Source organism: Anabrus simplex, chromosome 8, assembly GCF_040414725.1.
Source record: "Anabrus simplex isolate iqAnaSimp1 chromosome 8, ASM4041472v1, whole genome shotgun sequence".
Taxonomy (NCBI): Eukaryota; Metazoa; Arthropoda; class Insecta; order Orthoptera; family Tettigoniidae; genus Anabrus; species Anabrus simplex.
The window spans coordinates 12,134,459-12,161,426 of NC_090272.1; the positions used below are offsets into that span (position 1 = coordinate 12,134,459).

General features: G+C 38.0%; 1 protein-coding gene across 7 annotated transcripts in view; it reads left to right on the forward strand.

The window, feature by feature from the left end:
• LOC136879195 (modifier of mdg4) overlaps positions 1 to 26,968 on the forward strand; it is a 617,535-nt gene that overhangs the window by 457,294 nt on the left and 133,273 nt on the right. Inside the window, exon 7 of one of the 7 annotated variants that reach the window (XM_067152984.2) lies at positions 21,018 to 21,576. The exons of 5 other annotated variants lie outside the window; for them this stretch is intronic. In XM_067152984.2, coding sequence (XP_067009085.2) covers positions 21,018 to 21,295 — 278 coding nt within the window. In that variant the 3' untranslated portion in view covers positions 21,296 to 21,576. Of the gene's footprint in view, positions 1 to 21,017; positions 21,577 to 26,968 lie in introns of those variants that run through there. One more of the 7 variants, XM_067152981.2, reaches the window with a different exon arrangement.

Genomic DNA, 26,968 nt, shown 5'->3' on the forward strand with positions numbered 1-26,968 from the left:
AGGGAAACCATCTTCAAGATAGCTGACAGTGGGGTTCAAGCCCACCACTGCCCAAGCGCAATTTCATAGATACATGACCACACTGCACAGCCTACTTGTTGGGTGTTTTGTAATACAAAATTAAATATATTGCTAAACAATCATTAGCATTCATAAACTGAAATTGCTTAATTTGAATGTAAAATTAACAATAATAACATTAGCACCAGTGTTCTCCCCAGAAATGTTTGTCAGGCGGGTGGCAAGAATGAGTAGCCGGGCGGGGAATACTACGTAAAACTTCAATATGAATATAAATTTCAATTCGTTCCCCTCAGGGCGTTAACAATAATATCAGACAGGTAAATATTAACTGCACAATTGAACTATTTGAATGTTATTATCATGAACAAGTTATAACAGAGTACGTTGAACGTCTAGTGTTCTATTGCTCCTTCCAAATCATGTAACACTGGACTTAGGCCTCCCACTCGGTTGCTGTGGACATGTGGACTGCCATACAGGTTTGTGATGTCATACGGAATAGAGGGCTCGCATGCGATTCCACGCTAATCCAGACCCCTGCTCGTGACTACATAGTGGTCAAGCTAAACATTTGATCTCCGATGTAACTGATGCAATTATGGTAATGATTTATCATTTAAATTGGCAGATTTACAGTATTTATAGGTGAATTTGGAGCACCCAATGACTCAAATGTGTACCTATTAATAATATTATGTAATTAGCATATATCTAGGTTTAGTCAAGCGGTCTCTAAAACCGGCAGGGTGGTGCACCCATTAGAAAGGTCCTAGGGAGAACACTGAGCACATAAATACCAATTAGTGAAACAACAATTACAGTCCACAGGCTGAAGAGAATAAGAAATTACCTCAATAGTTCTTCATAATAACAACTCTTTACAATGAACGACATCCACTCAGGAAGGGAAGATTTCTTTCTAAGGGTTATATATCACTGTCAGCACAGACGAGCGATGACTCATTAAAAGTTTATTCGTAGTAGCAGCAGGCGTAGAGATGGTGGTGGCAGCAACAGCACCGGTGATAGTAGTAGTAGCAGTAGCAGAGGCAGTAGGAGTGCAGGTGGTGGGAGCAGCAGTCATAGCAGCTGAAGGCCTTGGCCGAGGACCAGACTCGTGTTCAGGCACACCTACATGCACAAGAAAAAACAATAAGAATGGTACCATTTTTTTCTCCTCTACTACAGTGAATGCAGGGTATTGATTTTCAAATCTCATAATGTCATTCATTCATAAACATGTATTATGGTTCTTATGGTCCCTCTATGGTTCTTACAGTAGGCAAAACAGCAATAAAATTACATTGAGCATATGATATTGTCCACCTAAATATTAAGCACATGAATACATTAACAGTAACTGTATTGAGAGATGTCATACAACTGTTTTTGCTCCATTCATGTTCAGTTGAACTTAAGGAAGAAAACCTAATTGTACTTGCACATTTTATATTCACTGAGTCCAGAAAAGATCCCCTACAGGCTGAGAGGATGTTGGAAATAAATTCAAAATGGTACATTCAAATGTTAGAAATTCCCCATCCCCTCCCCCCATGGGCCTGGTTCACCTCTGCTTAGCCAACCCGGTCACTCCAAGCACCCCCAGGGTCACCTGTGCAGACACCAAGTCAACGTAGATCACTGACCAGAACTCCTGACCTCAAACCATCCTCTAAATGAAGAGTGGACACTGCAGTTCAGCACATAATGAAAGCCATCAAAATAGTGAAAAATAAAGAGCCTGTAGTTCTGGGAGGTGACCTAAGTTGTAGAGTTAATAAACCATATCAAAAGACAATGATTATACTATAATTAATAAATGATGAAGGATACAAAGTAATCAACAACTCAATGGAAAAGATATATATAGCCCTAAACAGTACAGTACCACTGACTTAGTTTTTGTGAAAGGCGCCATTGTATGGATTCTAGTGCAACAGATTATGTACACAGATCCGGGAAACATGATGGTAACAAGCAGCTAAATACTAAACAATGTCTTGTCACAAAATAAAGTAGGAATTCATGATGGCAAAACAACTTCAGATACTATTAAACAGTGGGGTGGAGTATTACAGGGTGATCTATCAGTCCGCTTCTATTCAATATCGCCACAGCAGACGTTACAGAAATAATTCTTAACGCAACCAAATTGTACTTATACGCTGATGACCTAGATATAGGTTCTAACAACAAAGATTATCTTCAAGCAACTATAGTCAGCCTTGAAAAATATTCTGAAGACAACAAACTTAAACTTAACCTGGACAAAACGGTACAAATCGTTTTCGGATAAAGAGGCAGTTAGGATAGTGAGCTCATTTAAATACCTCGCCTTCACAATACAGGCAACGTAAAGCCATTGATGGATTATAACAAGGAATAACATTTGCACATGTGTGCACTATTTTGTGAATAATAAATGTTAGGTATTTCAGCTACACTCTGCCTCAAAGAAATGTACACATTTCAACTTACAGGTAAGGCAAGCTCAGGTATGACAGGCATTATAGTCAATTTCATTATGAGAAGCGAGGTTCCTCCTCATCTGGCACTGATGAATTTATGATCATTACCTCTGGAGAGCAATTTGAAATGAATCGCAGGAAAATGTGATAGGTCACAGTACCGGTACTGTGAACAATAATAATAATAACAACTACTTACTTCTTTCCGGGACAGCATCTTTATACAGCATCTTTGATAGGGGTCCTGGATAGCTGGAGTGACGAACGTGCCTCGAACACACAGTGCGGTTCCTCAGCTGCTTTGGGAGAAGCTGCCGCAACCGTTCAACCCTCACAACGTCCAACCACTCTCTGCAAATGTTAGGTCTAGCAACAGGGAAATGATGAAATAAGATTCCCTGTTGCCGGCCTTCTTCGCTATCTGTGTACATTCCACAGATCTGACACCTTTCGTGCATGGTCTGAGACATGAAAAGAAATAGAAGAAAATAATTAAGGACACTGTAATCAGCTTATATTTTTACTGCTAATATCAATACTATCAAAACGATAGTGGCTTATCAGACATAATATAACATTACATCAACTGAATTTTAAGGTGTCTGTTTCCAGTAGGCTTATGTAACTATCATATCAACCACAATGCAAAAAGGTAATAAAAAGGTGACAGTCAAAATAATAAAAATACATTTTCGGGAACAGAAGCAACTATCAATCATCAACTTATTAACTTACTTAAGGATGCTTACCTCAAATATCTTGTACTTTTTCTTCAAACACGCAAACGAAGATAATAGATATACGCATCCAAATCAAAGTGAAGCAAAATGTCACAAACGTCAAAAACGTGGTCGTCCCACGTGGTCCAAGGTGTCAAACTCAAATCGACCAATAGCAATCGGAAGATGTTTCTACCAATAGGAGCTACCGTATTCGTCACGTGGGCTATGGGTGAGTGACGTGATGTACAACAGCGCGCTCACAAGAGTGGAGGGCGAAAGTATTCAGTCTGAGCTGGGCCCTCGGAAGGGTAGGACCTATGCGGGTGACATACCCATGGTAAATGCGAACGTTGGTTCCACGTAACATGTGTAAAAATGAACAAAGAAACTCTCCAAAACTTCCGTAAGGAAGAACAATTCCAATGGTCGTGTAAACGTGAAGACTGCATTGCACAACCTAACATAAATGAGGTTATGGCGAACTTCTCCAAACAACTGGAAGAGTCCCTCAAAGTACTAACAGAAGAAAACAAAGAATTACGGAAATTAGCGACCTTTCTTTCTGAAAAATATGATGACCTCAAGAAAGAACTAGACACTTTGAGGAAAGATAAGAAAAATGCGGAAATTGCGACAACGGCAGCCGTGAACGAGCTAGAAGACTTGAAGCAGTATCAACGCAAAAACAATTTACTAGTGTATGGAGTTCCTGCTGAAAAGGATGAAAAAGTGTTCCAGAAAGTAACTGAAGTTGGCAAGGCGCTGGGAGTCGATATAAAGCCCGAAGATATTGACGCTGCACACAGACTTCCATCCACGAAACCTGGACCACAACCTATCATCGTGAAGTTTGTTAATCGATGGAAGAAAGAAGAAATCCTCAGTAGCAGACGACAAAAAAAGACACTAAAAACGAACGAAATCGGATATAGCTCGGTAAATAACATCTATATCAACGAGCACTTAACGCCTAGGAATGAGACCCTCGCCAAAAAATGCCGCGAGCTACGGCAACAGGGGAAAATATTTGGCACATGGGTCAGGGACTGTAAAGTGTATATCCGTAAGTTCCAGGACGGTCCTTCGAGGCTAGTGGCAAACCCTGAAGTTCTGCATGAACTTGCTCACTCCAGCTGATCTGGAAACAATGAGGTAACCTTTCCTTGTGTTGTGCCCGCTTCAATTCCAAGCTTTCTTTACTTAATTTCAAATTTTTGTCCTTACATAACCAAACCTGGATCCTGAAAACAAATTTCTTGAAGTACACGAATTTAAATGTGAAACCCTCTATAATTATATTAAAGATAGAGTTTCAGAAAGTAGATCATGTGAATTGAAAGGCCTACACATAAATGCACAAAGCATGAAAAATAAATTTGATAATATACAAATTATCTTAGATCAGATTAAAGAAGTAGATATTCTTGCAATCTCTGAAAATTGGTTAACCAACAAACTAACCCACGCTTTTGAAATAAAAAACTACACTTCTCATCATGTGGTAAGAGAGCAGATAGGTGGGGGTGTTTCGCTTTATGTTTCAAACAAATGGAAAAGCAATGTCATAAATGAAATAAATAAATCTCATAGCATACTGCAAGTCATGATTACAAAAGGAAATCAAAGATATGAAATCATTACCATTTATAACCCACAGGATAGTAACTCTTCAAGTTTTTTGTTTGATCTAGAAAATATCCTAAATAGCAGTTCAGGGCATACTTCAATAATACTTGGAGATACAAATATAGACTTGCTTTCTACCTCCAGAAACAGAACTTTGTATGACAATTTAATAACAATTTACTTGTAATAACAAATACCCAACTAGAGTAACAAAAACAACCTCCACATTAATTGATCACATACTTGTCACAAATAGTAGTAAAAAATGTCATGTATTCAATATAACAAATAACTTAAGCGATCACTACCTACTGGTATGTGAAATTTCTAGTGAAAAATCAGTTCCAGCAGTACCAATAATCAAAGATAGTGGTAAGCAATTTGTAAATTACAACAAATTAAATCAGTATATCCTACAAAATAAATTTAAATGTGAGGAAATAGATATAAACACTTATTATAATAAATTTATTGAGTATATCAGCACAGGAATTGAAACCAGCTCAATTTCAATAAAAAGAAAGAACCCCAAAGACATTCCCCTAAAACCTTGGGTTACCCAAGAATTACTAACACTGATTCACATCAAAGACTCACTGTTTTCAAAAACTAAAGTAAAAAACCCCTCTGCAGAAGTAATTGAAGAATACAAAAGAATCAGTAATAAAATAACCAAATTGAAGAGAGAGTTACAAAAAAGGTATTATGAACACAGATTACAGAATTGCAAAAACCAAAAAGAAACATGGTATGTAGTCAATGAAGTGTTAAATAGGAAGCTTGGACATAAACATGAAATCAGCCATCTGGTGGTAAATGATGTCAGCATTACAAACACAGAGGACATATGCAATAACCTAAATGAACTATACGTTAATGTAGCTGAAAATATAAGAAAAGGTCTTCCTGAAGACGAGCAAGTTCATGGCAGCACAACAGCTGAAAGTCAAACTAATAGTATTTTCATGTCTCCTACTGATGAATGTGAAGTGCTCAAAATTATCACTTCTCTAAAAAATAAAAATAATTTAACTGAAGATAAAATAACCAATGTCATATTAAAAACCTGTGTTGAAAGTTTAGTACCATATATTGTGGAAATTATTAACCGTTCAATTCTCAGTGGAGAAATACCCCAATTACTCAAATGTGCCAGAATTGTACCTATCTTTAAATCAGGAGATAACACAGATCCATCCAATTACAGACCAATTAGTATATTATCTGCAATTGGAAAACTCATAGAAATGGTAGTAAAAATTAGATTGGTAAATTTTCTGTGTAAAACTAATTACTTCTCCAATAATCAATATGGGTTTCTCCCAAATAGAGGAACTGATAATGCTGTATTTGATACAGTAATAGATGTTCAAAAGACCTTAGATGAAAATAAATTAGCAGCAGGGCTACTCATAGATCTTAAAAAAGCATTTGACCTGGTTGACCACAAAATACTTCTGAACAAGTTAAAATTAGCAGGAATTAGAGGTTTAGCACACAAATGGTTCCAAAATTATTTATCAAATCGAACACAATATGTGATGATTAACGATACTAAAAGTTTTAAGCAGCAGACAAAAACGGGAATACCGCAGGGCTCAGTACTAGGTCCAATTCTATTTCTGATTTATATTAATGACATACAATCTCTAACACTAAAGGGGAAATGTAAAGTATTTGCTGATGATATCTTAATAACTTACAAAGGACTATGTGAAACACGAATTATGGAAGACATAAATTGTGACTTGGACAAGTTATCGGAATGAGCTTTATCTAAAAAAATGATCATAAATGTGACTAAAACAAAATACCTAATCTTTCATAAAACAGCCCATAAGATAACAGCGGCTAACACTGTTAACCTAAAGGACCAAGTAATAGAGCGAGTCAACTCAGCTAAGTATCTTGGTATAATATTAGACTCAACACTTTCCTGGAAAAGCCATATTGATTATGTAATCAGCAAAATTACCCCTTTGATAGGAATAATGCACAGATTAAGATACAGTAATTTTTCTCATCAACAATTGAAGTGTATATATTATGCAATAATCCACCCACATCTAACATACGCAAGCTTTATTTGGGGAAGATGTAGGAAAGATTACATTAATAATTTGGAAATCCTACAAAAAAGAGCCATCAAAATCATGTATGGATTCCCCTTCCTCAAACCATCACATGAAGTTTTTTCAGAGTCAAATATTCTGCCATTCCATAAACAAATTGCATTTTCATCAGCAGTCTTTATGTATAAGCTAGACAGGAAGTTAACCCATTCTACTGTTAACTTCTCCCACTTTAGTGAAGTTCATGGATATGAAACTAGAGGATCATTAAGGATATATCCCTCTCATTCTAATTCAGTAAAGTACGGAGTGAAAGGCATAGAATCATCAATGTTTAGGGAATATAATGTGTTGCCTCCTGTTATAAAGAACTCTAAATCGATTATATGTTTTAAGAAAAAACTGAAGGAATATTACTCTTGTACAGATATCTTAATATAATCTCTATATAACTTGCTTTAATTAATACAATAATATATATATTGTCCATATTTAGTATATTACAGCCATGCAATATCTGAATATACTTCTGAAAAATTATGATCCTAACATGTAAAAAGAAACTTCTGAAAAATTATGATCCTAACATGTAAAAAGAAAGAAAGAAAAAAGTACTTGTCACTTTACAGAAAAGCCATTGTATATGAAATGTAATTATTGTGTTGCCTTAAAAAAGTATGTACTGTATTGTCCCTATCACGAGCCAGAGGCTCATGGGACCTTTTATCACCAATAAATAAATAAATAAAAGTTTGTTAATGGCAAACCATAAGTGTAAGTTCTAGAACAATGTTACCAATTTAACCTTGTAAGAATATTTATAGTTGAAGATGTTCAAAATATGAACGAAACATGTCCTATGTTTTAACAATTAGGCAATAAAATAAGAGTTTTGTTTGTACATTGCACAGAATTTGAAAAGAATGGTATTTCTGTATCGATCATGTCCACAGTAACAAGAAAATGCAGTTTTTACTTTTCCGCAATTTCTGTCTGTCTGTCTGTCTGTCTGTCTGTATGTACACGCATCACGAGAAAACGGCTGAAGAGAATTTAATAAAAATCGGTATGTAGAGTCGGGGGGTGAGCCTCTACAATCATCATCATCATCATCATCTAAAGGCTTCGCCTTGTCGCTGCAACCATTGATCTCTTCTCTCTGCGATCCTTTTCATCTCTCCATAACCTTGGCATCCCATCATCTCAACTACCTCTTCAATGATCTTCTTCCGTGGTTTTCCTCTGCCTTTCTTTCCCATCACCTTGCCTTCGAACAAGTTCTTTATGAAGTTATTATGCCGGAGAATGTGACCGAAAACTGATGCTTTTCTCCTTTTTATCGCTGTTATTAAATGCCTCTGGGTGTTTATTTCTCTGAGCACTGCTTCATTAGTTTTCTTTAAGTGCGGCCAGTATCCAGTATTCGGGAGATAGTAGGTTCGAACCCCACTGTCGGCAGCCCTGAAAATGGTTTTCCGTGGTTTCCCATTTTCACATCAGGCAAATGCTGGGGCTGTACCTTAATTAAGGCCACGGCCGCTTCCTTCCCACTCCTAGCCCTTTCCCGTCCCATCGTCGCCATAAGACCTATCTGTGTCGGTGCGACGTAAAGCAACTAGCATTAGTTTTCTTCTCAATCCAGCTAGTTCTACTCATCTTCCTCCATAGCCACATTTCCACTGCCTCTAGTCGTTTCACGTCCTCCTTCAAGAGCCTCTACAATCTAGGCTATAAATTATTTTATTCACGCTGAGTGAAATGGTAGTTTAGGGGAAGGCCTAAAATTCAATTCTCAAATATTTATATTATTAGTGGTCATATCGATAAATACCACATAACTAAAGTTATATAGAATTAAATTTCTGATCATTTACGTCTTATGCATTTTTACCGTACCTGCTATGATAACACAGATATTCATGAATTTGGATTTTTGTTGCTAAGTCCATATCAACACCAAGCCCCGACAAAATGGGTAAACAGAATTTAATGAAAATCAGTATATAGAGTCGGGGAATAAGAAACTACAGTTTAAGCTATAAACAATGTTATTCACCCTGGGTAAAATGGTAGTTTAGGGGAAAGCACTTAAAATTTAATTTTTAAATACCTATGTTCATGGTCCTATGGAAAAGTACTACATAACAAAAGTTATAGAGAATATAAATTCCGATCATTTATGTTTTATTCAGTTTTACCGTACCGACTATGATAAGAGTGGTATTTCAAAACCAGAAGACAATTAATAATGTGAAGGCCTACAATTTCGAAAGCGCATAACATAGATCAACAATAACATTACACTGACCGTTGTTTGTTGTAATGTTCTTTGTCTCTTATGCTGCCACTCAACTCCGATAGATGGGATTACTGCTGCGTACCGAGTATAACAGCCTAACTGAATATTGGCGGGAAGTAGCTGAGGAGTTAGATAACTTTCTTCTTTAACATGCCAATCCTCTGGTTAATACATTTTCTGATACTGTTGGTACGTAGCACACTGGTTCATCATAGTATGCCAGCTATTCGATACCTACTCTGATGCGCTGTTTTGAATGAACAGTGTGCGCACTTAAGTCAGAGGCTCAGTTAGTAGTAGTAGTATGAACTGGTCTGGAATTACAATTTAGCCCTATTCCAAATTCTTCTTCTTCTTCTTCTTCTTCTTTTATGACCACATAGGATCACTTTAGTCAGTCCGTCGTTCAGGTCTCTTTGAAGGGATTGTTCGGGCTTTGCGGTCCTCCCAGTACTTCTTCAGACGCTCCGATCTTCGTGCCCTTTCCTCCGTTGAAAATGTGCGTGTTGTTGGTTTGTTTTGTGTAAGGGTAAAGCGGAGGTTTGTATTCTTGAGTTTTGTATTCAATTTTATCTTATTTTTGGTGTCTTCTGTTGTAAGGCCTATTTCCTTCAGATCCTCTCTTACTTCTCTGATCCATTTACATCCTGTTGTGGTATTTTTTGAGACGAGATTGTGTTGTACTAGTTGTTTCAGAAGTCTCGAGTCCTGCATCCTCATGATATGTCCAAAGAATCCCAGTCTCCTCTTACGCATAGTATCTGTAATGGGTTCTAGCTCTTTGTACACGACTTTGTTAGGTATTAACCGCCACTGTCCATCTTTCTGATATTTTTTGTTGATACAGGTTCTTCCAATCCTCCTTTCAATTTTCTGAAGTCTGTCAGTCTTTGATTGTTTATTCAGGTAAAAGAGTGTTTCTGCTGCATATGTAGCTTCCGGTTTTATAACTGTGTTGTAGTGTTTTATTTTTGTATTTATTGATAGACATTTCTTTTTGTAGATATCCCATGTTAATTTTTGTGCTTTAGCTAATCTATTTGTTCTTACTTGGATTGAGATTTTTTCATTTAAGTTATGTGTTATTACTTCTCCAAGATATTTAAACTGAGTTACTATTTTGATTTTATTACCATTTATGGTGACTTCTTTTAGCTGTGTTGGTTTTTGGGGCATAATTTCTGTTTTTTCAAATGATATTTTGAGGCCAATTTTATTTGCAATGTTTTGAAGTTCTGATATCTGGGTTTTTGCTTCTTTTATGTCCACTGCTAGTAATGCTAAATCGTCAGCAAAACCCAGGCAATTTGTTTTGATTTTTCGGCCAATCTTTATTTTGGGGGGACATTTTCTAAACCATTCCCTCATTACCATTTCTAGAGCACAGTTAAATAATAGTGGTGAGAGCCCATCTCCCTGCCGTAGTCCAGTTTTAATTTCAAATGTCTCTGATGTTTCACCCCTAAACTTCACTTTTGACTTGGTATTGGTGAGAGTCAATTTTATCATGTTTATTAATTTGGGGTGTAGTCCAAGGTGTCTTAAAATTTTAAACAGAGATTCTCTATGGATGCAATCATAAGCTTTCTTGAAATCTACAAATGTTATCACCATATCTCTGTTTCTTCTCCTGTTATAGTCCATTATCAACTTAAGACTCATGATCTGATCAGGACAGCTCCTCCAGGGTCTGAAACCTCCTTGATATTCTCCTAGTTCTTTCTCAAGTTGTAAACTTATCCTATTAAGGATGATTATTGAAAATATTTTGTATGTTATATCTAGGAGAGAGATTCCCCTGTAGTTATTAGGGTCGGTTTTGTCCCCTTTTTTGTGCAGAGGATGAATGAGGGCTGTTGTCCAGTGTTCTGGTAGTTCTTCTTTAATCCAGATAGAGACAAGTTGTTGATGGAGGGCAACTTTTGCTGAGTTTCCTGCATATTTCCAGATTTCCGCATATTCCAAATTATAGTACCAGAATTCACTAAATAACTCAAAATTCAACCCTGAAAAGAGCCATTTCTTACGAAAAGCTTCTTTCTCTTCACTTTCATTAAATCTACATTAATTTTATTCCAAATTAGCAGCGAAGATGTGGTTTCTTCTCTGGCTTGGAGGAAAAATGCCTCCACGTCAGATAGTTCTTTCCCCCGCCAGTGTAGTGAATTGAGATTTTCCGACTCATCGGGTACTCCCAAGAAACAGATAAGTAAACGGGCATAGTTTTTGCCCTGGGACTATCCACTATTTGAAACCCCCCTCCCCCCGCCGAAAAAAGGACGAAGATTGTTCACGGATCACGGATGTCTGCGTCTTGGTCATTCCAGCTCTGTAGCTTTGGACTGTTAGTTTGGCAGCATAGTACTGTTCGTTATAAGTGAGAAAATGTGTGGTTTTTCATTTGATCGAGTATTTCATCGAGTATTGCTTTTAATTGCGCCATTCCTACTGACGTCATTGTAATGGCGCATGTTCATTTCATTTGAGAAAACCACTAAGAGGGTCTTTCTGAGAATCTATAAAGGCAGGCGGAGAGTGAGTGTCTGCCATTATAATGATATCTCCCCAACCTGACTGTGACTGACGGTAGGCAAGCTGGCCTACCATTACAATGAGAATTCCGTAACCCAGTCTTCATATGAGAAAAGACGTTGGTGACTTGCCCGTCATGCTTCTAGGGCAACTTTAAGTGCTATGCAACTTAATACAATCTTGCTCACAACATTTACACTACCTAACCTAGAATTCTGTATAAAATTTAGAATTCTGTAGCGAAACACGGGTACATCAGCTAGTTAGGCAATAAAATAAGGATGAGATCCTGATTTTATAATTACTTTTAATGTATTGAATAGGTGCAAATCAAAGTTTTATTGTTCTCCTTTTAACTGTTACTTATTGCTATTTTGCAAATAAGGCTAATTTCTTTCGGAAAATCGTTCATGGACAAGGCAATATTAAAGGCTCTATTTAACATGCATAGAAAAGAACTTCCTTTATGTGCTTCAGGATGGTGTTAGTGTTTCTGTATAGTATTTATGGTTTGAGTTGGCTTTCTGAAAATCGAAAATGATAGGTTTTGTAGCGGTGGTTTCGGGACAACGCGTACACGAATAATAATAATAATAATAATAATAATAATAATAATAATAATAATAATAATAATAATAATGTGCATAAAACCACAGAATAATAAATAATAATAAAGCAAAAATAAAAATAATAAATGTAATAAAGATAAATAATATTGACATAAAATGTGAATATAGGAAATAGTAAAATGATGCAGTTGCGGTGAATTCACATCAGAACATGGAAACGTGACGAGTATCTTTCGATACGCAATATAAAATCATATACAGGCCTAAAAATGACAACTAAGAGAGGAGAGTGGAAGGTGCTTGGAAGCCCTATGAGGTCTTTGGGAACATATGACGTTATGGGGGAGAAAAGACTTACAAGAAACACCCTCTAGCTCAACTATATTAAAAATAACAAACGAAAAATTACGAAAACAAGGTTAAATCACAAAGCAGCTGATACTTAACGCTTTTGACAAACTGATACAATTACGAATCCAAAAACACAAATGAATGGATAGTTGAATTTAAAAAAGGTGAAAGACTTGAAATTATAAACAGCGGGAATCTAGAGCAAACTCGGACACGTTAAATTTAAAACTTTAAAAATGACATTAAGCAAGGAAATACCGAAATCCCAAAATAATTAAATTAAATTAAACAAAACCAGAAAACATTGAGAATAACATTGAAATAACACTTACCCAATAAAACTGGGGTTACCGAGGGCAGCCCCCGAGTACACGCAACTGGACTCGAGGACGGCCTAAGGCCGGAAATTGACAAATCACAATCCACCAATGGGAAACAAATTCCACTAGATTCCCTATCTTTTCGCCAATAGGAAATCTCGTTATTCTAACGAATGAAATTGCATGACCAGATATGGTCATATTAAGATAGTTAGCAACTTCTCGAGATTTCCTATTGCGACACCAATTTCAACAGCACATGCGGTATAGGATGTTCCACAACTAAAGCACCTTTACATTTTCATCAGCCACTTTGACATATAGAATTACAAAACATATAATTTTCAAATATTTCTTCAAGAAATTCTTCAAGTTAAAACATCCCAAGTGTCTTTTTACATGTTTGCTGACATTAATTTAAATTACCAATTACAAAAAAATTTACATACAAAAAAACACTTCACAACAATTGTCATATCTTGCAATGTTCATTTACGGTTCCATATTATCTTGATGTTTCCCTAAAAAGAAGTATTACACACATATTTAAATTAATATATCTTGCTGTTACATAAAATAATTCCAGCAGAGTCCAGAGTTACAAAAAAATGAAATCCTTCAAACACGTTAAATAAAAAACTTTGAAATGATATTTCCCATAGTTCCAGTTCTCCGTCTCACTACATATTACAGGTTTCCTTCTTTTCTTTCGTTAGTCAGATCTAGAAAATTTAGTTCAGTTTCTAAAGTAATTTTTATAAAAGGGTCTAAACTATTGATTTGGTCTATTAAATTGGCACTACTATTGATTTGTTCATCCACAATTACAAAGATGTTGTCAACAAACCTCAGCCAGACGACTGTAAATTTCAGCTAAGATGACCGATGCTGGGGCTCCCATCAGGAGACAGTTTTGTTAGTACACTGTATCATTGAAAGGATAAATAATTGTTGTTGAGGGTAAATTCCAAAAATAGCATGAATTCTTCAATTTCATGGTTACTAAGTTTTTTGTGGGTTCTTAACCCGTTCTTGATTATCTCCAGGGTCTCTATGGTTGGGATGCTGGAATACATATTGGCAAAGTCAAATGAATTCAAGGTGAAATATGGTTTCATTTTTATGTTCTTAGTAGTTTTGCAAAATTCAGTTGAATTTCTAATTGTCGCTGAAGATGTTCCACATTGGGGATGAAACATGTACTTTTTAAATAATGTATTTAGATTTTAAGATTTAGATTTTGTGTTACATAATTTCCTAGACTAGCAACTAACCTTAGTTTCGATAGAGACGTAAAGGTTGAGTGTACCAACTCTAGTGCGGTAATAATTCAATACTATACAATAAAACTCTGACCAAAGGAAGAATAAGTTTGGTGTGATTATTATTTGACTAGACAGTGACAGACTGATGAATGCACGCGGATGGCTGCACGAGTCTCCACCACTTGCTTTGACTCTGTTAACCGCAACCAGCGACATTTTGTGCTTATTTTTCTTAATACAGTAATTTTAAAAAAACGAAGGAATTAACTGAAAGAGCAGTAGGGATTGCTTGTTTTATACTTCCTAGTTTCAGGCAATTTTTTTAATAACTTCAGTCTGCCAAAACAAAAAATCAGGAGGATAAAATGGAATATTTTTTCTCCATAAAGTGGGGGGGGGGGGATTACTGCTCCCCCCCGATCACCGCTATTGCTTGCGCTGATGTAGAAGCAGGCAAAATACTGTAAAGTACCGTACACAATGTTGAAGACATCAAGAATGCTGTTACTATCTTCAACAACATTCATGGTGATGGACAAGAGGAAGTTTTTTAAAATTTTGATAGTGCCCTATCAAAATACATTGGCACATCCATATTAGGAATTAGTTTGTAAGCGAGAAGATCTTGGTGTACTATAATCTGTCAGCTTCATTGGGCACACAAATATAAAGAATGAGAGTTTTCCACGTAATCAATACTTTATTATATAAAGTGTCTAAAATATTTCAATCACATTAAAACACAGCACCGGTTAGGTCATCGTCAGCTGCTTATTTAATAACGATTGTACTATGTAAAACATTGCTTACACTAAACATGAATGCCACACATTCCATTAAAATATTATGCTATAATGTTAAAATCAGGGTACAGTTCTTAAAGTCTAAAGAGTCTCTGACATCCTTGTGTCAAGTTTAAATATCTTGTGCTGTAATGCCAACATTATATCGAATGGTTGTACAAGGTAAATTCAAAAATGGGCTGCGAATTTGCAGAAAAACCTTATGTTCAGTAGTATATGGGGTTCTGTTCTTGCTTTATAGGCACTTATGCTCATCCTCAGTCCATTATTCTTGTTTTTACTAAGACTTCTTGTTGAGATATAAGTTGCTGTTTATGAAGTACTCGTTTGTACTTGTTTTCCACTTGGGTGGCATTCATGTTTAGTGTAAGCAATGTTTTACATTGTACAATCGTTATTGAATAAGCAGGTTCATGACCTAATTAACCGGTACTGTGTTTTAATGTGATTGAAATATTTTAAACACTTTATGTATTGATTAGGTGGAAAACTCTCATTCTTTATACTTGTGTATCCTGGTGTATTTCTTTTACAAGGCAACCTGTAGTGTGATAGTCATCATCATTTTCATTTCCCCTTGTCCAGCTCCTGCCTCTCCTTCCACCACTCCTCTTCAATAATTGTATTCCAGTCCAGTCTTCTTTTTCTTATACTGTCCTTGTCAGAGTCCATCCATTTTGCTCTGGGCCTCCCTCTTACCCTTTTTCCTTCTATCTTGGCCTCCAACTCTTCTTTTTGGTATATTTCCCTTCTCCCTCATAACATGTCCAAACCATTTCAATTTAATCTTCTCCATCCTATCACTCAGTTTTTCTACCCCTATCTCTTTTCAGATCTCAGCATTTCTTACTCTGTCTCTCCTCGTCTTCCCTACCGTACTCCTCAGGAACTTCATCTCACTGGCCTGAATTTTACTCTCGTTTCTTGCTGTCAAAGTCCAAATCTCTAGTGCATACGTTAATATAGAGGTATAGTACATCTTGTACATAGGAACTCTCTGTTCCACACCAGGTTCCTTACATTCTGGTAGAACGTATTTCCCACTCGTACCCTTCTGCTGATCTCCTTATCCAACTATTTGAAATTTTCAACAACCTCAAGGTTTTGTCCCTCTATACTAACAATTACTTTTCTTTCTGTTTCTCCTCTTGCCATCACCACTGTTTTGCTCTTCTCCACACTGATTTTTATACCATATTTCTCAACATTGTCATGTAAAGCCTCTAGTTGGATTTGCCCTTTTGTATTGTTGACCTTCCACATCACTGTGTCATCTGCAAACAACAATATTTTCATATCCCCTCCATATGTTGCCTTTGTTTCCTTTAGAATTTCATCCATAATTGTTATAAAAGTAAGTGTAGACCTGTCTTAGTCCAGTTTGATTTTGAAACAAATCTCTTCTCCCCACTGGAGTCTGGACACAACTGGAACAATTGTTTTATTTGCTATCACTAGTTCCTTTGATAGTCTTCCACATCCTCTTCTTTCCACCCTTCCTCTCATCCTCCTTTATATTATATATATATATTTTTTTTTTTGTTAGGGCCCATCTATGGACCACGGTGCTTGTGTTTTAGCTGTTTCTTAATGTCATCGTCGTCGTTTGCCACAATTGGTGTTTAGCGGTTGGTTTGGCAGCTGTTTTCTTGTTGGTACCTCAAGCTTTCCTGATGGCCCAGTAGTCCTTCATTTTCCGGCTAAATTCAATCTTACGTTCCCCAGACCATTTCCTGGTCTCGTCTTTTGGTCTGTGGGTAACTTCTGAGAGGGATGTTATAAAGGATTTAGTTTTAAGAGTTGTATGATAGTTACTCTAATCAGCTATGTCATTTTGATTTATATGGAGTTCCAAAAGGTCCTTCTCCACTTGCTTCATCCATACAAATCCTTGTTAGCAGCCTTGAAGATCCTATGGGATAACCTTTTGAGTCCATTCTGGATAGGTGTCCGTAAAAAGCCAGACGCTTTCTTCTGATGGCATCTATGAGATATTATATTATATTATATTATATTATATTATATTATATTATATTATATTATAGTATATTATATTATATTATATTATATTATATTATATTATATTATATTATATTATATTATATTATATTATATTATATTATATTATATTATATTATATTATATTATATTATATTATATTATATTCCAATATTTTGGCTACTAGAAGGACTAGAAGAATCCTTACTCCAGAAGATCCAAAAGGCAAGACTGAAGTGGTTTGGTCATGTGAAAAGAATGAGTGCCAATAGGTCTGCAAGAAAGGAGTATGAAAGAGAAATCAGGGGAAAGAGACCAGTGGGCAGATCTAGAGAAAAATAGACAGACTTAGTGAAGAAGGATGTAGAGGAGAGAGGACAGGATTGGGAGCGCATTGTGAACGAAAAATGGTTCATGGACCAAACAAAATGGAAGGGGCTCATATGCCACACCTGGTCAACGATGATGATGATGGTCTTGGCTACTTGTGACAAGAGTGTAATTCCTCGATGATTGTCACTGGTATATTACATCTTAACAGCCTTATAGAGCCAATAGGTCCTACTGTCTGTATCATTTGCACACATCCTTGTTTATCAAAATTCCACCTATTCCTTATCTCCTCTGGGTCTGAGATGGTAGCCTGGGAAAAAATGTCATGTTTAAACTAGACATCACTGTCTTTTGAAGAGACCAGTAATTGTAGCTTCGTCAGATATTTTAGCTCTGTCTGAATCTAACATTAGCACTGTGCTCAAATTTCTGAGTGAAGAAAATAAATATTTTGTTAGTTGTCAACAGTAACTGAACACGTTCATTTAGGTCATTAGGTTATACCAGCAACTTGGGCTGGACTCCGAACTAATATGTTTATAAAAGCTTTAGCCTTCACACTGCTACGCCCGAGATATCTCGGGCGTGGTAATGCGTCACGTCCTTGCTGCGCCCGAGATATCTCGTCGGTAACTGTAGCTAAAGTTCTGAACAGGAAATATATACCTTTGGAGTTTCCTTTCTTTTTCAAACTTGAGAGGCAGCAGCCTATATCTTTTAGCAGCACAATGGACCATCAGTCAAAACGGAGACTGCATTTTAACGCTATCTACGGTCAAATATCTGAAATAGTGCACTCAGCCCAGCGCGCAATCTAGGTTGGCAGTCCCGCAAAGTACCTGTATCCAGGGTTTGTAAAAATGGCTTCAAGTAGCGGATGGCGCGTTCTTTCCGAGTTCGAACTTGTAGAAGCTGTGAATACCCTTGAATCGGAAGATGAGTACTCAGATATCAGTGATTTGGGTAGTGATTACAGTCCTAGTGACAGTGATAGTGCTAAGCCTCAAGTACCAGCTCCACAAACCAGGAAAAGAATTCGTTCCGAACCTGATTTATTTCAATGGCGCACGGGTATTATGTTTAGTCCTGTAATACACAGTTTTGATGACAGTTCATCGGGTATATCATTCGGTGTTATTCATGATGAACCAGCAGTTTTAGACGTATTTCAGTGCTTCTTTTCACGAGAAATTATGGAGCATATAGCAGTTGAAACAAACAAGTACTTTGTATTTGTTACGCAAACAATGCCACAGTCTCCAAGTTCAAGGCTACAGAAATGGAGGGAAACCACGCCTGAAGAACTGTACGTCTTTTTCGCCGTGACAATGCTTATGGCAAGATGAAGAAACTTGCAATTCTTGAATACTGGTCAATAATGACCCCGCAGTTCTCGGATTTCATGTCTAGAGACGGGTATCTCTTGTCGTTACATTTCAATGACAACAACAGTCAGCCTGTAATTGACCATCTCAGAAACAAGTTCAGAGAAACGTTCACCCCGTGTGAAAACATTTGCATTGATGAAAGTTTGATGCTTTTCAAAGGCAGGCTTTCATTCATATAGTTTATCCCATCTAAGAGATACAGATTTGGAATAAAGACATTTGTTATCTGCGATTGAGAGACCGGATATGTGCTGGATTTTATTGTTTACACAGGGTCAACTACAGAAATAATTCCTGCACGTGAATTTGGGGTATCAGGTGCAGTTGTCTTGACGCTAATTGAAAGGTACTTGCAGAAAGGACATACACTGTGGATAGATAACTGGTATTCACGTCCATAACTGTACGATCACCTACACAAAAACAAAACCAACACATGTGGTACCGTCGGGAGAAACAGGAGGGGTATGCCGAAATTTACTACAAAATTGAAGAAAGGACAAACTGAATCAAAAGCGACAGAGAACATGATTGCCATCAGGTGGTTCGATCGTAGGGAAGTTTGTATGCTGACCACGCGACATACAGACAAAATGATACCTACAGGGAAGACGGACAGACAGACAAGACTGCCTGTAGAGAAACCCCATTGCGTTGTTGACTATAATAAGTATATGGGTCCTGTTGACCGGTCAGACATGATGATCATTTCTATAGAGTGTGTGCGGAAGTCAATGAAATGGTACTGAAAGTTCTTTTTCCACCAGCTGGACATCACTGTTCTAAATTCTCATGCCCTCTTCAATGTCAAAACTGGACAGAACATATCACTAGCAGATTTCCAGCTACAGCTCATAAGGGAACTCATCCAGAAGTACCACGTGTCTAGACAAACCAGTAAAAGAGGACGTCCTACATCTGGTGACCAACCACTCAGACTAACGGAGAGACATTTCCCGTCCCCTGTACAGCCTACTCCAAAGAAGAAATTTCCTACAAGATGCTGCCATGTCTGCTCCAACACAACAACTGGCGAAAACAAGAGGCGAGAAACCCGGTACATGTGCATAAAATGTGACGTGGCCCTCTGTGTTCACCCCTGCTTCGAAATATACCACACATTAGTGAAGTTTTGAAGACGGGCACATTGGAGTGTCTGTTGTAAATTATGAAACAATTTGGTGTAAATTAGGTGTTGATATTTTAGAACTTGGTGTTTTCACTACATTTCTTATTTTGGCCAACCCTGGCTTAAATTTAATTTTTGTTACATTACTGTAATGTTCCTTGAGCTTTTTATTATGAAATAATTAGTCATAACCAATCTATTCAAGGCGATGACCAGTGAGTACTTTGACTATTATGGACAACCCTGATTTGAAAAATAGCTAACATGTCTCACATTCGTAACTGTTGAAAAAGCGTTGTCTAATTTGGTGAGAATTTAGCACTTGTTAAAATGGAATATAGAATTTTTTATAGGAAAGTGTATTTTTGGCTCACATGGACAACCCTAATTTTTTTCTGTTGTTATTTTTTGTGAAAAAAATAAAACGAAAGCTGTTCTGGAATTATTTGCCAATTCTTGTGAAATATCTTGCACAATTTTCATATTTTTCATGTATTTTGAGGCATTTTATTTTTTAAAAATAATTCAGCACCGAGGGTTCAGATAGTCGCTCACAATATTAGCAGCGAAAAGGTTGAGGAGCCATGTCTTTCGTACCTAAGCGATTGTTATAACACCCCATGATTACAATGGAAGGTATATGGATTACTCTTCAGTGCTAGAGGCAGCTGAACAAAATTTGTACGCGGCAGTCTATCTGATCAGGTTTTCTCTGCAGACTTCCTGCATTATGTCATCGTGTCTGTGATGAGGGACTCCCTAAACCTTTTGCATTTGTAGTTTTAGCAGTAGAGAATGTTTTACTTACTTTTAATTGATTTGGCGGTATATATCATGATTTTTATTAAATTTTGTAGGTATTCTGGATCTTTGTGGTTAGTTATAAATGGAGTCAGATGAATACAATTATTCTATCTCTTTCTTGATTTTTTTAAAAATTTTCAATCTCTCTTTCTTCATTAATACTAATTGTTTTTAAGGAGAGTGCACAGTATGTAAATAAAATATTGTTTAAACATTTCGGGCAGACAGTCTTTTAAATTTTCCTACAAAAGACTCCTTTTGCTTTGCCACTCTTCATATTCCAGTCAGAACCTAACATTCACTTTCTCCTGCAGGGCAGCTCCAGTTCCTGGAAAGTTTGCGTGGTGGCCACCAATTGATGCATGATGGATATCTCTACAATTTGCACAGAAAAACTGGAGAAAAGAAACAGTGGTACTGTGCCGAATATCATCGCCAGTGTCGTGCTTCGTGCGATACGCTGGACAATAGCTCAATTATATTAAAGAAACCGCACAACCACGATAGGCGGTACGACAAGATACGTCTTAAAGAAGCGCAAGTCAGAGTGAGGCAGATGATTGACCGTTGTTGTACCAGAAAAGATATTTAAACTTTATTGTGTTGAGTGTGAACAACGTACAGTTTGTCATGTTAATGAAGTCATTTGCCTTTCTTTTGATCCACATTTTATCTAGGATTTGATCTTGTGAATGTTTGTGCTTCATTCTGTTTGATAAAGCATTCTTTACTAATGCCCGTAGTAGATGTCTGAGTGTGCTTGCGTGGGCTAATCTCAAGAACCACCAAACAGAGCTGAGCAGTGACAATTTAGGAAGTCAAAGAAAGAATGGTTATCTGAGTGATTTTTGCTTGTACTGTCTAAACCATTATCGATAGACCACAGATGTGTGGCAGAATGGATGAGCATAAGAAACTTTACAAAAAACTCCATATGAGCATTTTCATGGTACAGTTGGCAGTAAAAATATAACCTTATTTTGAGATTAATCATGTGATCCTTGTTTATTCACCGCAGGAGACACCTGCGCATGAATGATTTCAGAGTTATTGTCTTTTTAGTGTAAGCATAGGAGTTATTTAATTTTCACGTGAGGGGAAAAGAGTGAGATAAGGAGTAAGTGGTTGCAAGTGATAGGTCTTATGATGATGATGGGAGCGGCCATGGCCTTAATTGAGGTACAGCCTGGTGCGAAAATGGAAAATCACGGAAAACTGTCTTCAGGGTTGCCGACAGTGGGGATCGAACCCACTATCTTCCGGATGCAAGCTCACAGCTGCCCGGTGCAAGTGATCTACATACATATATACAAACACCAGGAGGAAAATAACTAATATCACGTACCTGCTCCTGTGCCGAGATGTAACAGAGGAGGTTTGCTTTGCCATGCAAAAAGGTCTACAGGTAATGTCCTGTGATGAATCTAGTCGTGTATAGAAAGAGGAGTCACCTTCTCCACTTTTTCAGCAGTGGATCTAAGTACCTTCGATGTTCAAAGCAAACTTCCTTGACTTGAGCTGTTCCAGCAGCAGTTCTTGCCCGTGCAGGGGGTAGGTTCTTTCCTGCTCCACAGCTATTTGTCTATGAACATGTGAGGGTGCTATTCCTGCAAAGTGAAAAAGCCATTCGATTTGAGTGGATTTCAAACAACCTGTAATAATTCTGCATGTGTCATTTAGAACTACATCCACCTGATTGTTGTGTGACAAATTATGCCAGACATGGAAGGCATACTCTGCAATGAAGTAACACAATGCCATTGCAGAAGTTTGGATGATTTCAGGTTGACTGCCCCACTGTCATCCTATTCTGAGTCATTATCTGACATTGCCCAATTACTTTTCTTATTCTGAATACGAATTGTCACAATCTTCTTTTGCATACGTCATGAAAAGGAATGAGACAAATTGGTGGTAAAGACCAGAAAAACCCAAAGGAACAAACAAGTCAGCTTATTCGAGTGGCATTTCAGGCAGGAACTGTCTATAGCACCCAATAAATTTCAATCTAATAGCCAGTGCATTGGATAACTGGCAGAGCTCAGTTTTTCGCTGATGATTCTGAAATGGCCTGTGTATTACTGTTCACACCGCGGATCCCTTCAAAACAGAATACATCAGCTGCTAGTAGCTGCATAAAAAGTGCGCTTACATCAATCTCAAATATTTCAATAATACCAAAAGAATTTAACAGAGATATATACTGAAGTCTGTCATATTCATTGAAAGGGTTGCTGCATCTCTGTTTTCATTTTGGCAAGTAGTGTGGCAGTGGCACAGTTGGCTTAGGTAGATAACTGACCTTTACTTGATCATCTTACTGTGACTCAACAAGATTATCGTCCATTAAAATAATTTTGCATTTACGAAGGTGGATAAAATATAAACAGGAATTTGAATGTACCATTGCTGTTAGTAATAATTCCGAGGCGGGGCTTTGCCAGGATGTGATGATGATGATGATGATGATGATGATTTTTGGTTTAAAGGGGCCTAACATTGAGGTCATCGGCCCAGGATGTTGGTGGGGGTGTCTGGAGAAGAGGTTAGTGTGCACCAACGACGGTGAAGAGCTGGGCTGCTTCAGTACGCCGTGAGTGAGCAAGAGGTGCACACGTCTGTTACGCAACGCATCATTATCAAATTTCTTACAAAAGAGGGCACCAAACCTTCCAAAATTTTGAGACAGCTCTGCGCACACTTTGGGGAAGAAACACTTCTGCAGAATTTTGCTGAAAAATTTGTGGCAGGAAGAGAAGCTGTGGAAAATGACCTCATGAAAGGAGACCACGGACAAGCATCACTGCAGACAACATTGTTACCATTTATGACATTATTGGTGAAGATTGGTGAATAAAATTTCACAAATTGTTTTTCATTGCTATTTGTTTTACGTCGCTCCGACACACATAGGTCTTATGGCGACGATGGGACAGGAAAGGCCTAGGAATGGAAAGGAAGCCGCCGTGGCCTTATTTAAGGTACAGCCCCAGCATTTTCCTCGTGTGAAAATGGGAAACCGCAGAAAACCATCTTCAGGGTTGCCAAAAGTGGGGTTCGAACCCACTATCACCCGGATACGAGCTCACAGCTGAGCGTCCCTAACTGCACGGCCAACTTGCCTGGTAGAAATGGTTTTAGCCATAGGAATAAGTTATGGAAGTGTTCAAACCATCACCTGAGATGAACTCCATTTCAGAAAATTGTCTGCCAGGTGGATTCCTCATCTCCTCAACCAGGAACAAAAAACTCCTGCATCGCTACGAGGAGGAAGGAGAGGATTTCTTGGATCGTATTGTGACTTGTGATGAAGCTTGGGTGCATCATTACACCCCAGAGTCAAAGCAAGCAAGCAAGCATGGAGTGGTGGCGAAGAGATGAAGCAGTTGTGGTCAAGGCCAAAACACGCCCTTCTGCTGGAAAGGTGCTTGCAACTGTTTCCTGGGACTCCATGGGCATTTTGCTGGTGGATTTTCTTCATAAACAAAAGAAAATTAATGCAGCATATTACTGTCGCCTTTTGGATGAAGCAAAAGCTGCATATCGCAACAAGAGGCCAGCAGCTGATCTGAAATATCATTCTTCTCCACGACAATGCAAGACCGCATACTGCCACTTTAATGCGGGAAAAGCTGGAGGAAATTCACTGGACACCTCTAGAACATCCTCCGTACAGTCCAGATTTATCGCCCTGCGACTACCATTTGTTTGGACCACTGAAACAAGAGCTAGGAGGACAGCGGTTCGATGATGATGCAAGTGTAGAAGATGTTGTGCGCAACTGGCTCTACACAAATACCTCTTCTTTCTATCAGGATGACATCAAAAATTTACCAATCCGATAAAGAAAATGTGTACTGAATGCAGGACACTATGTAGAAAAGTGATCTCTATATGTGTACTTTTTTGGTTGATGCAATGAATTTAAAAAAATAATTTCCGTTTATATTTGATCCGCCCTTATATTAGCCTGGTAGAGCGCTTGTAAGTCATCCATGAGTCGTGTAGGTGCAATGTTATGGTGTTTGAGTTGCAGGAATGTTGAAGACAGCAGTTGCAACTTAACCACTTACGATCAAAATCTCACGATTTGGTTGAGGGCCATTCAGCTATGGCATTGTAGCCGTTATTAGCCTCGTACAATCCTTGTAATTTCTGTGAAAAAGAATAAATTTAAACAAAGTGGTTAAATGATTGAAACATACATATCTTCATTAATAGCCTGTTGCGGCTATCAGTGTCCAGTGTGAAGGCCTCTGAGTCTGGGTCTCACTGCACCATCTCTTACTCCACCATCCATCAACTTAGTGTTCGCCATTTCTTTGCAAGTGATCTCGCCACCTCCAGTTTTTCAATAAGTTATCTTGAGTGCACTCAGATTTCACCTGCTCATCGCAAAGCCAGAATAAAAACAGAGCTGGGAACTCGCCATGTGCTGCACTCAAAATGATCCACCTGTTCCAATTTTGTGTTTCCTACCTCTTAGTCTTCGAAATGCCAGTTTTTGTAATAAACTCACTGCACTTCTTTTTAAGCTCTTAGATACTAGATTACAAGATTTAAACAAAATCTGTTGTCAGGGCCACAGTAATGTGATCTCAAATGTGGATGTATTGCAGACACATCACCAACGAGGAGGTGCCCGAGTTCAACACGATATGATGTCCTATGCAAGAGGCATCCCACTCATGTTTATGAATTTGGGCCATGGAAGCTTCATTCAATAATTATAATTTGTCTTAATTTCATATGTACTGAGCAAATTGGTTGCATGATACAGATCACATAACAGTAAGCTTGCATTTGGAGGATGATTTTCTGTGATTTCCCATTTTCACACCAGATAAAAGCTATCTTAGTCATAGCATTCTACATGTGTTAGACTGATGTTGATGGCTACAAAATAAAAATAAAATTGTGCGTGTTCTGATGGAGTATTTTGTGTACCACTGTATCTGCCGAGTTGATTACGACTACCTCCTCCATAATTAGAATCTTCTTGTGAGAGAAGCTTGACTGTGAATATTTACAGTAATAACCCTATGATAGAGGAAACCAGTTCAACCTGTACTTCTTTTCCTGAAAAAAGTTTTGATTTTATTACTATTTTCATGATTTATGAGGGTTTTAAAAACAAATGGCAATATTGTTAGAACACACGAACTAACAAGTACAATGGCGTTACATTCCTTCAATGTAGTCACACGCAAAGTCTTGCCAATTGTTGGGAGGCGTTCTCTGTTGATGACGGCAACAGAGCGCACTACTGCGTGGAGTACAGATGCCACGTCAGGAAGCCATTGGCAATGCGTTCTCTGTTCATAGCGATGGAGCACCCTACTGCGCAGAGTACAGATGCCACGTCAGGAAGCCATTGGCAAGGCGTTCTCTGTTGATGACGGCAACAGAGCGCACTACTGCGGGGAGTACAGATGCCACGTCAGGAAGCCCTTGGCAAGGCGTTCTCTGTTGATGACGGCAACAGAGCACGCGACTGTGCGGAGTACAAATGCCACGTCAGGAAGCCATTGGCAAGGCGTTCTCTGTTGATGACGGCAACAGAGCGTGCTACTGCGCTGAGTACAGATGCCTCGTCAGGAAGCCATTGGCAAGGCGTTCTCTGTTGATGACGGCAACAGAGCACGCGACTGCGCTGAGTACAAATGCCACATCAGGAAGCCATTGGCAAGGCGTTCTCTGTTGATGATGGCAACAGAGCGCGCTACTGCGCTGAGTACTGATGCCTCGTCAGGAAGCCATTGGCAAGGCATTCTCTGTTGATGACTCTGTACGTTGGGGAGTTGATGTGGAACCCAACAGGATGCAATTTTTCCTCATATTAAGACATTTCATTAATATGTGCCACACCGTTTGATGTCTGAGACCAACCCCTATGGATAATTCCCAGACACAGAAATGAGCCCACTCACAATGTCAATCTGATCTTGAGGAATGGCAATCGATCTGTGCAGTCTCATTCCGACCCAGACGGTACACCTTGACCTATCGTGCAATCGTCTTACACAGTAATGTATCTGGCCACAGGCTTCACATAATCCTTGTTAACATTCTGATGCATTCTTGCCACGGGCAACTTCGATTTTGATCCATGAACGCTGATCACCTTTTAGAAACATGCTTTAGAGCAGTGAAATGGACACACTTCACTTCAACACCACACAGCAACTGGATGCCCGATCTCCTGCGAGTACTTTCTTTACAGCCCTCATATATTTTGAACTGAATATGTGCAAGTTCAAGGAGC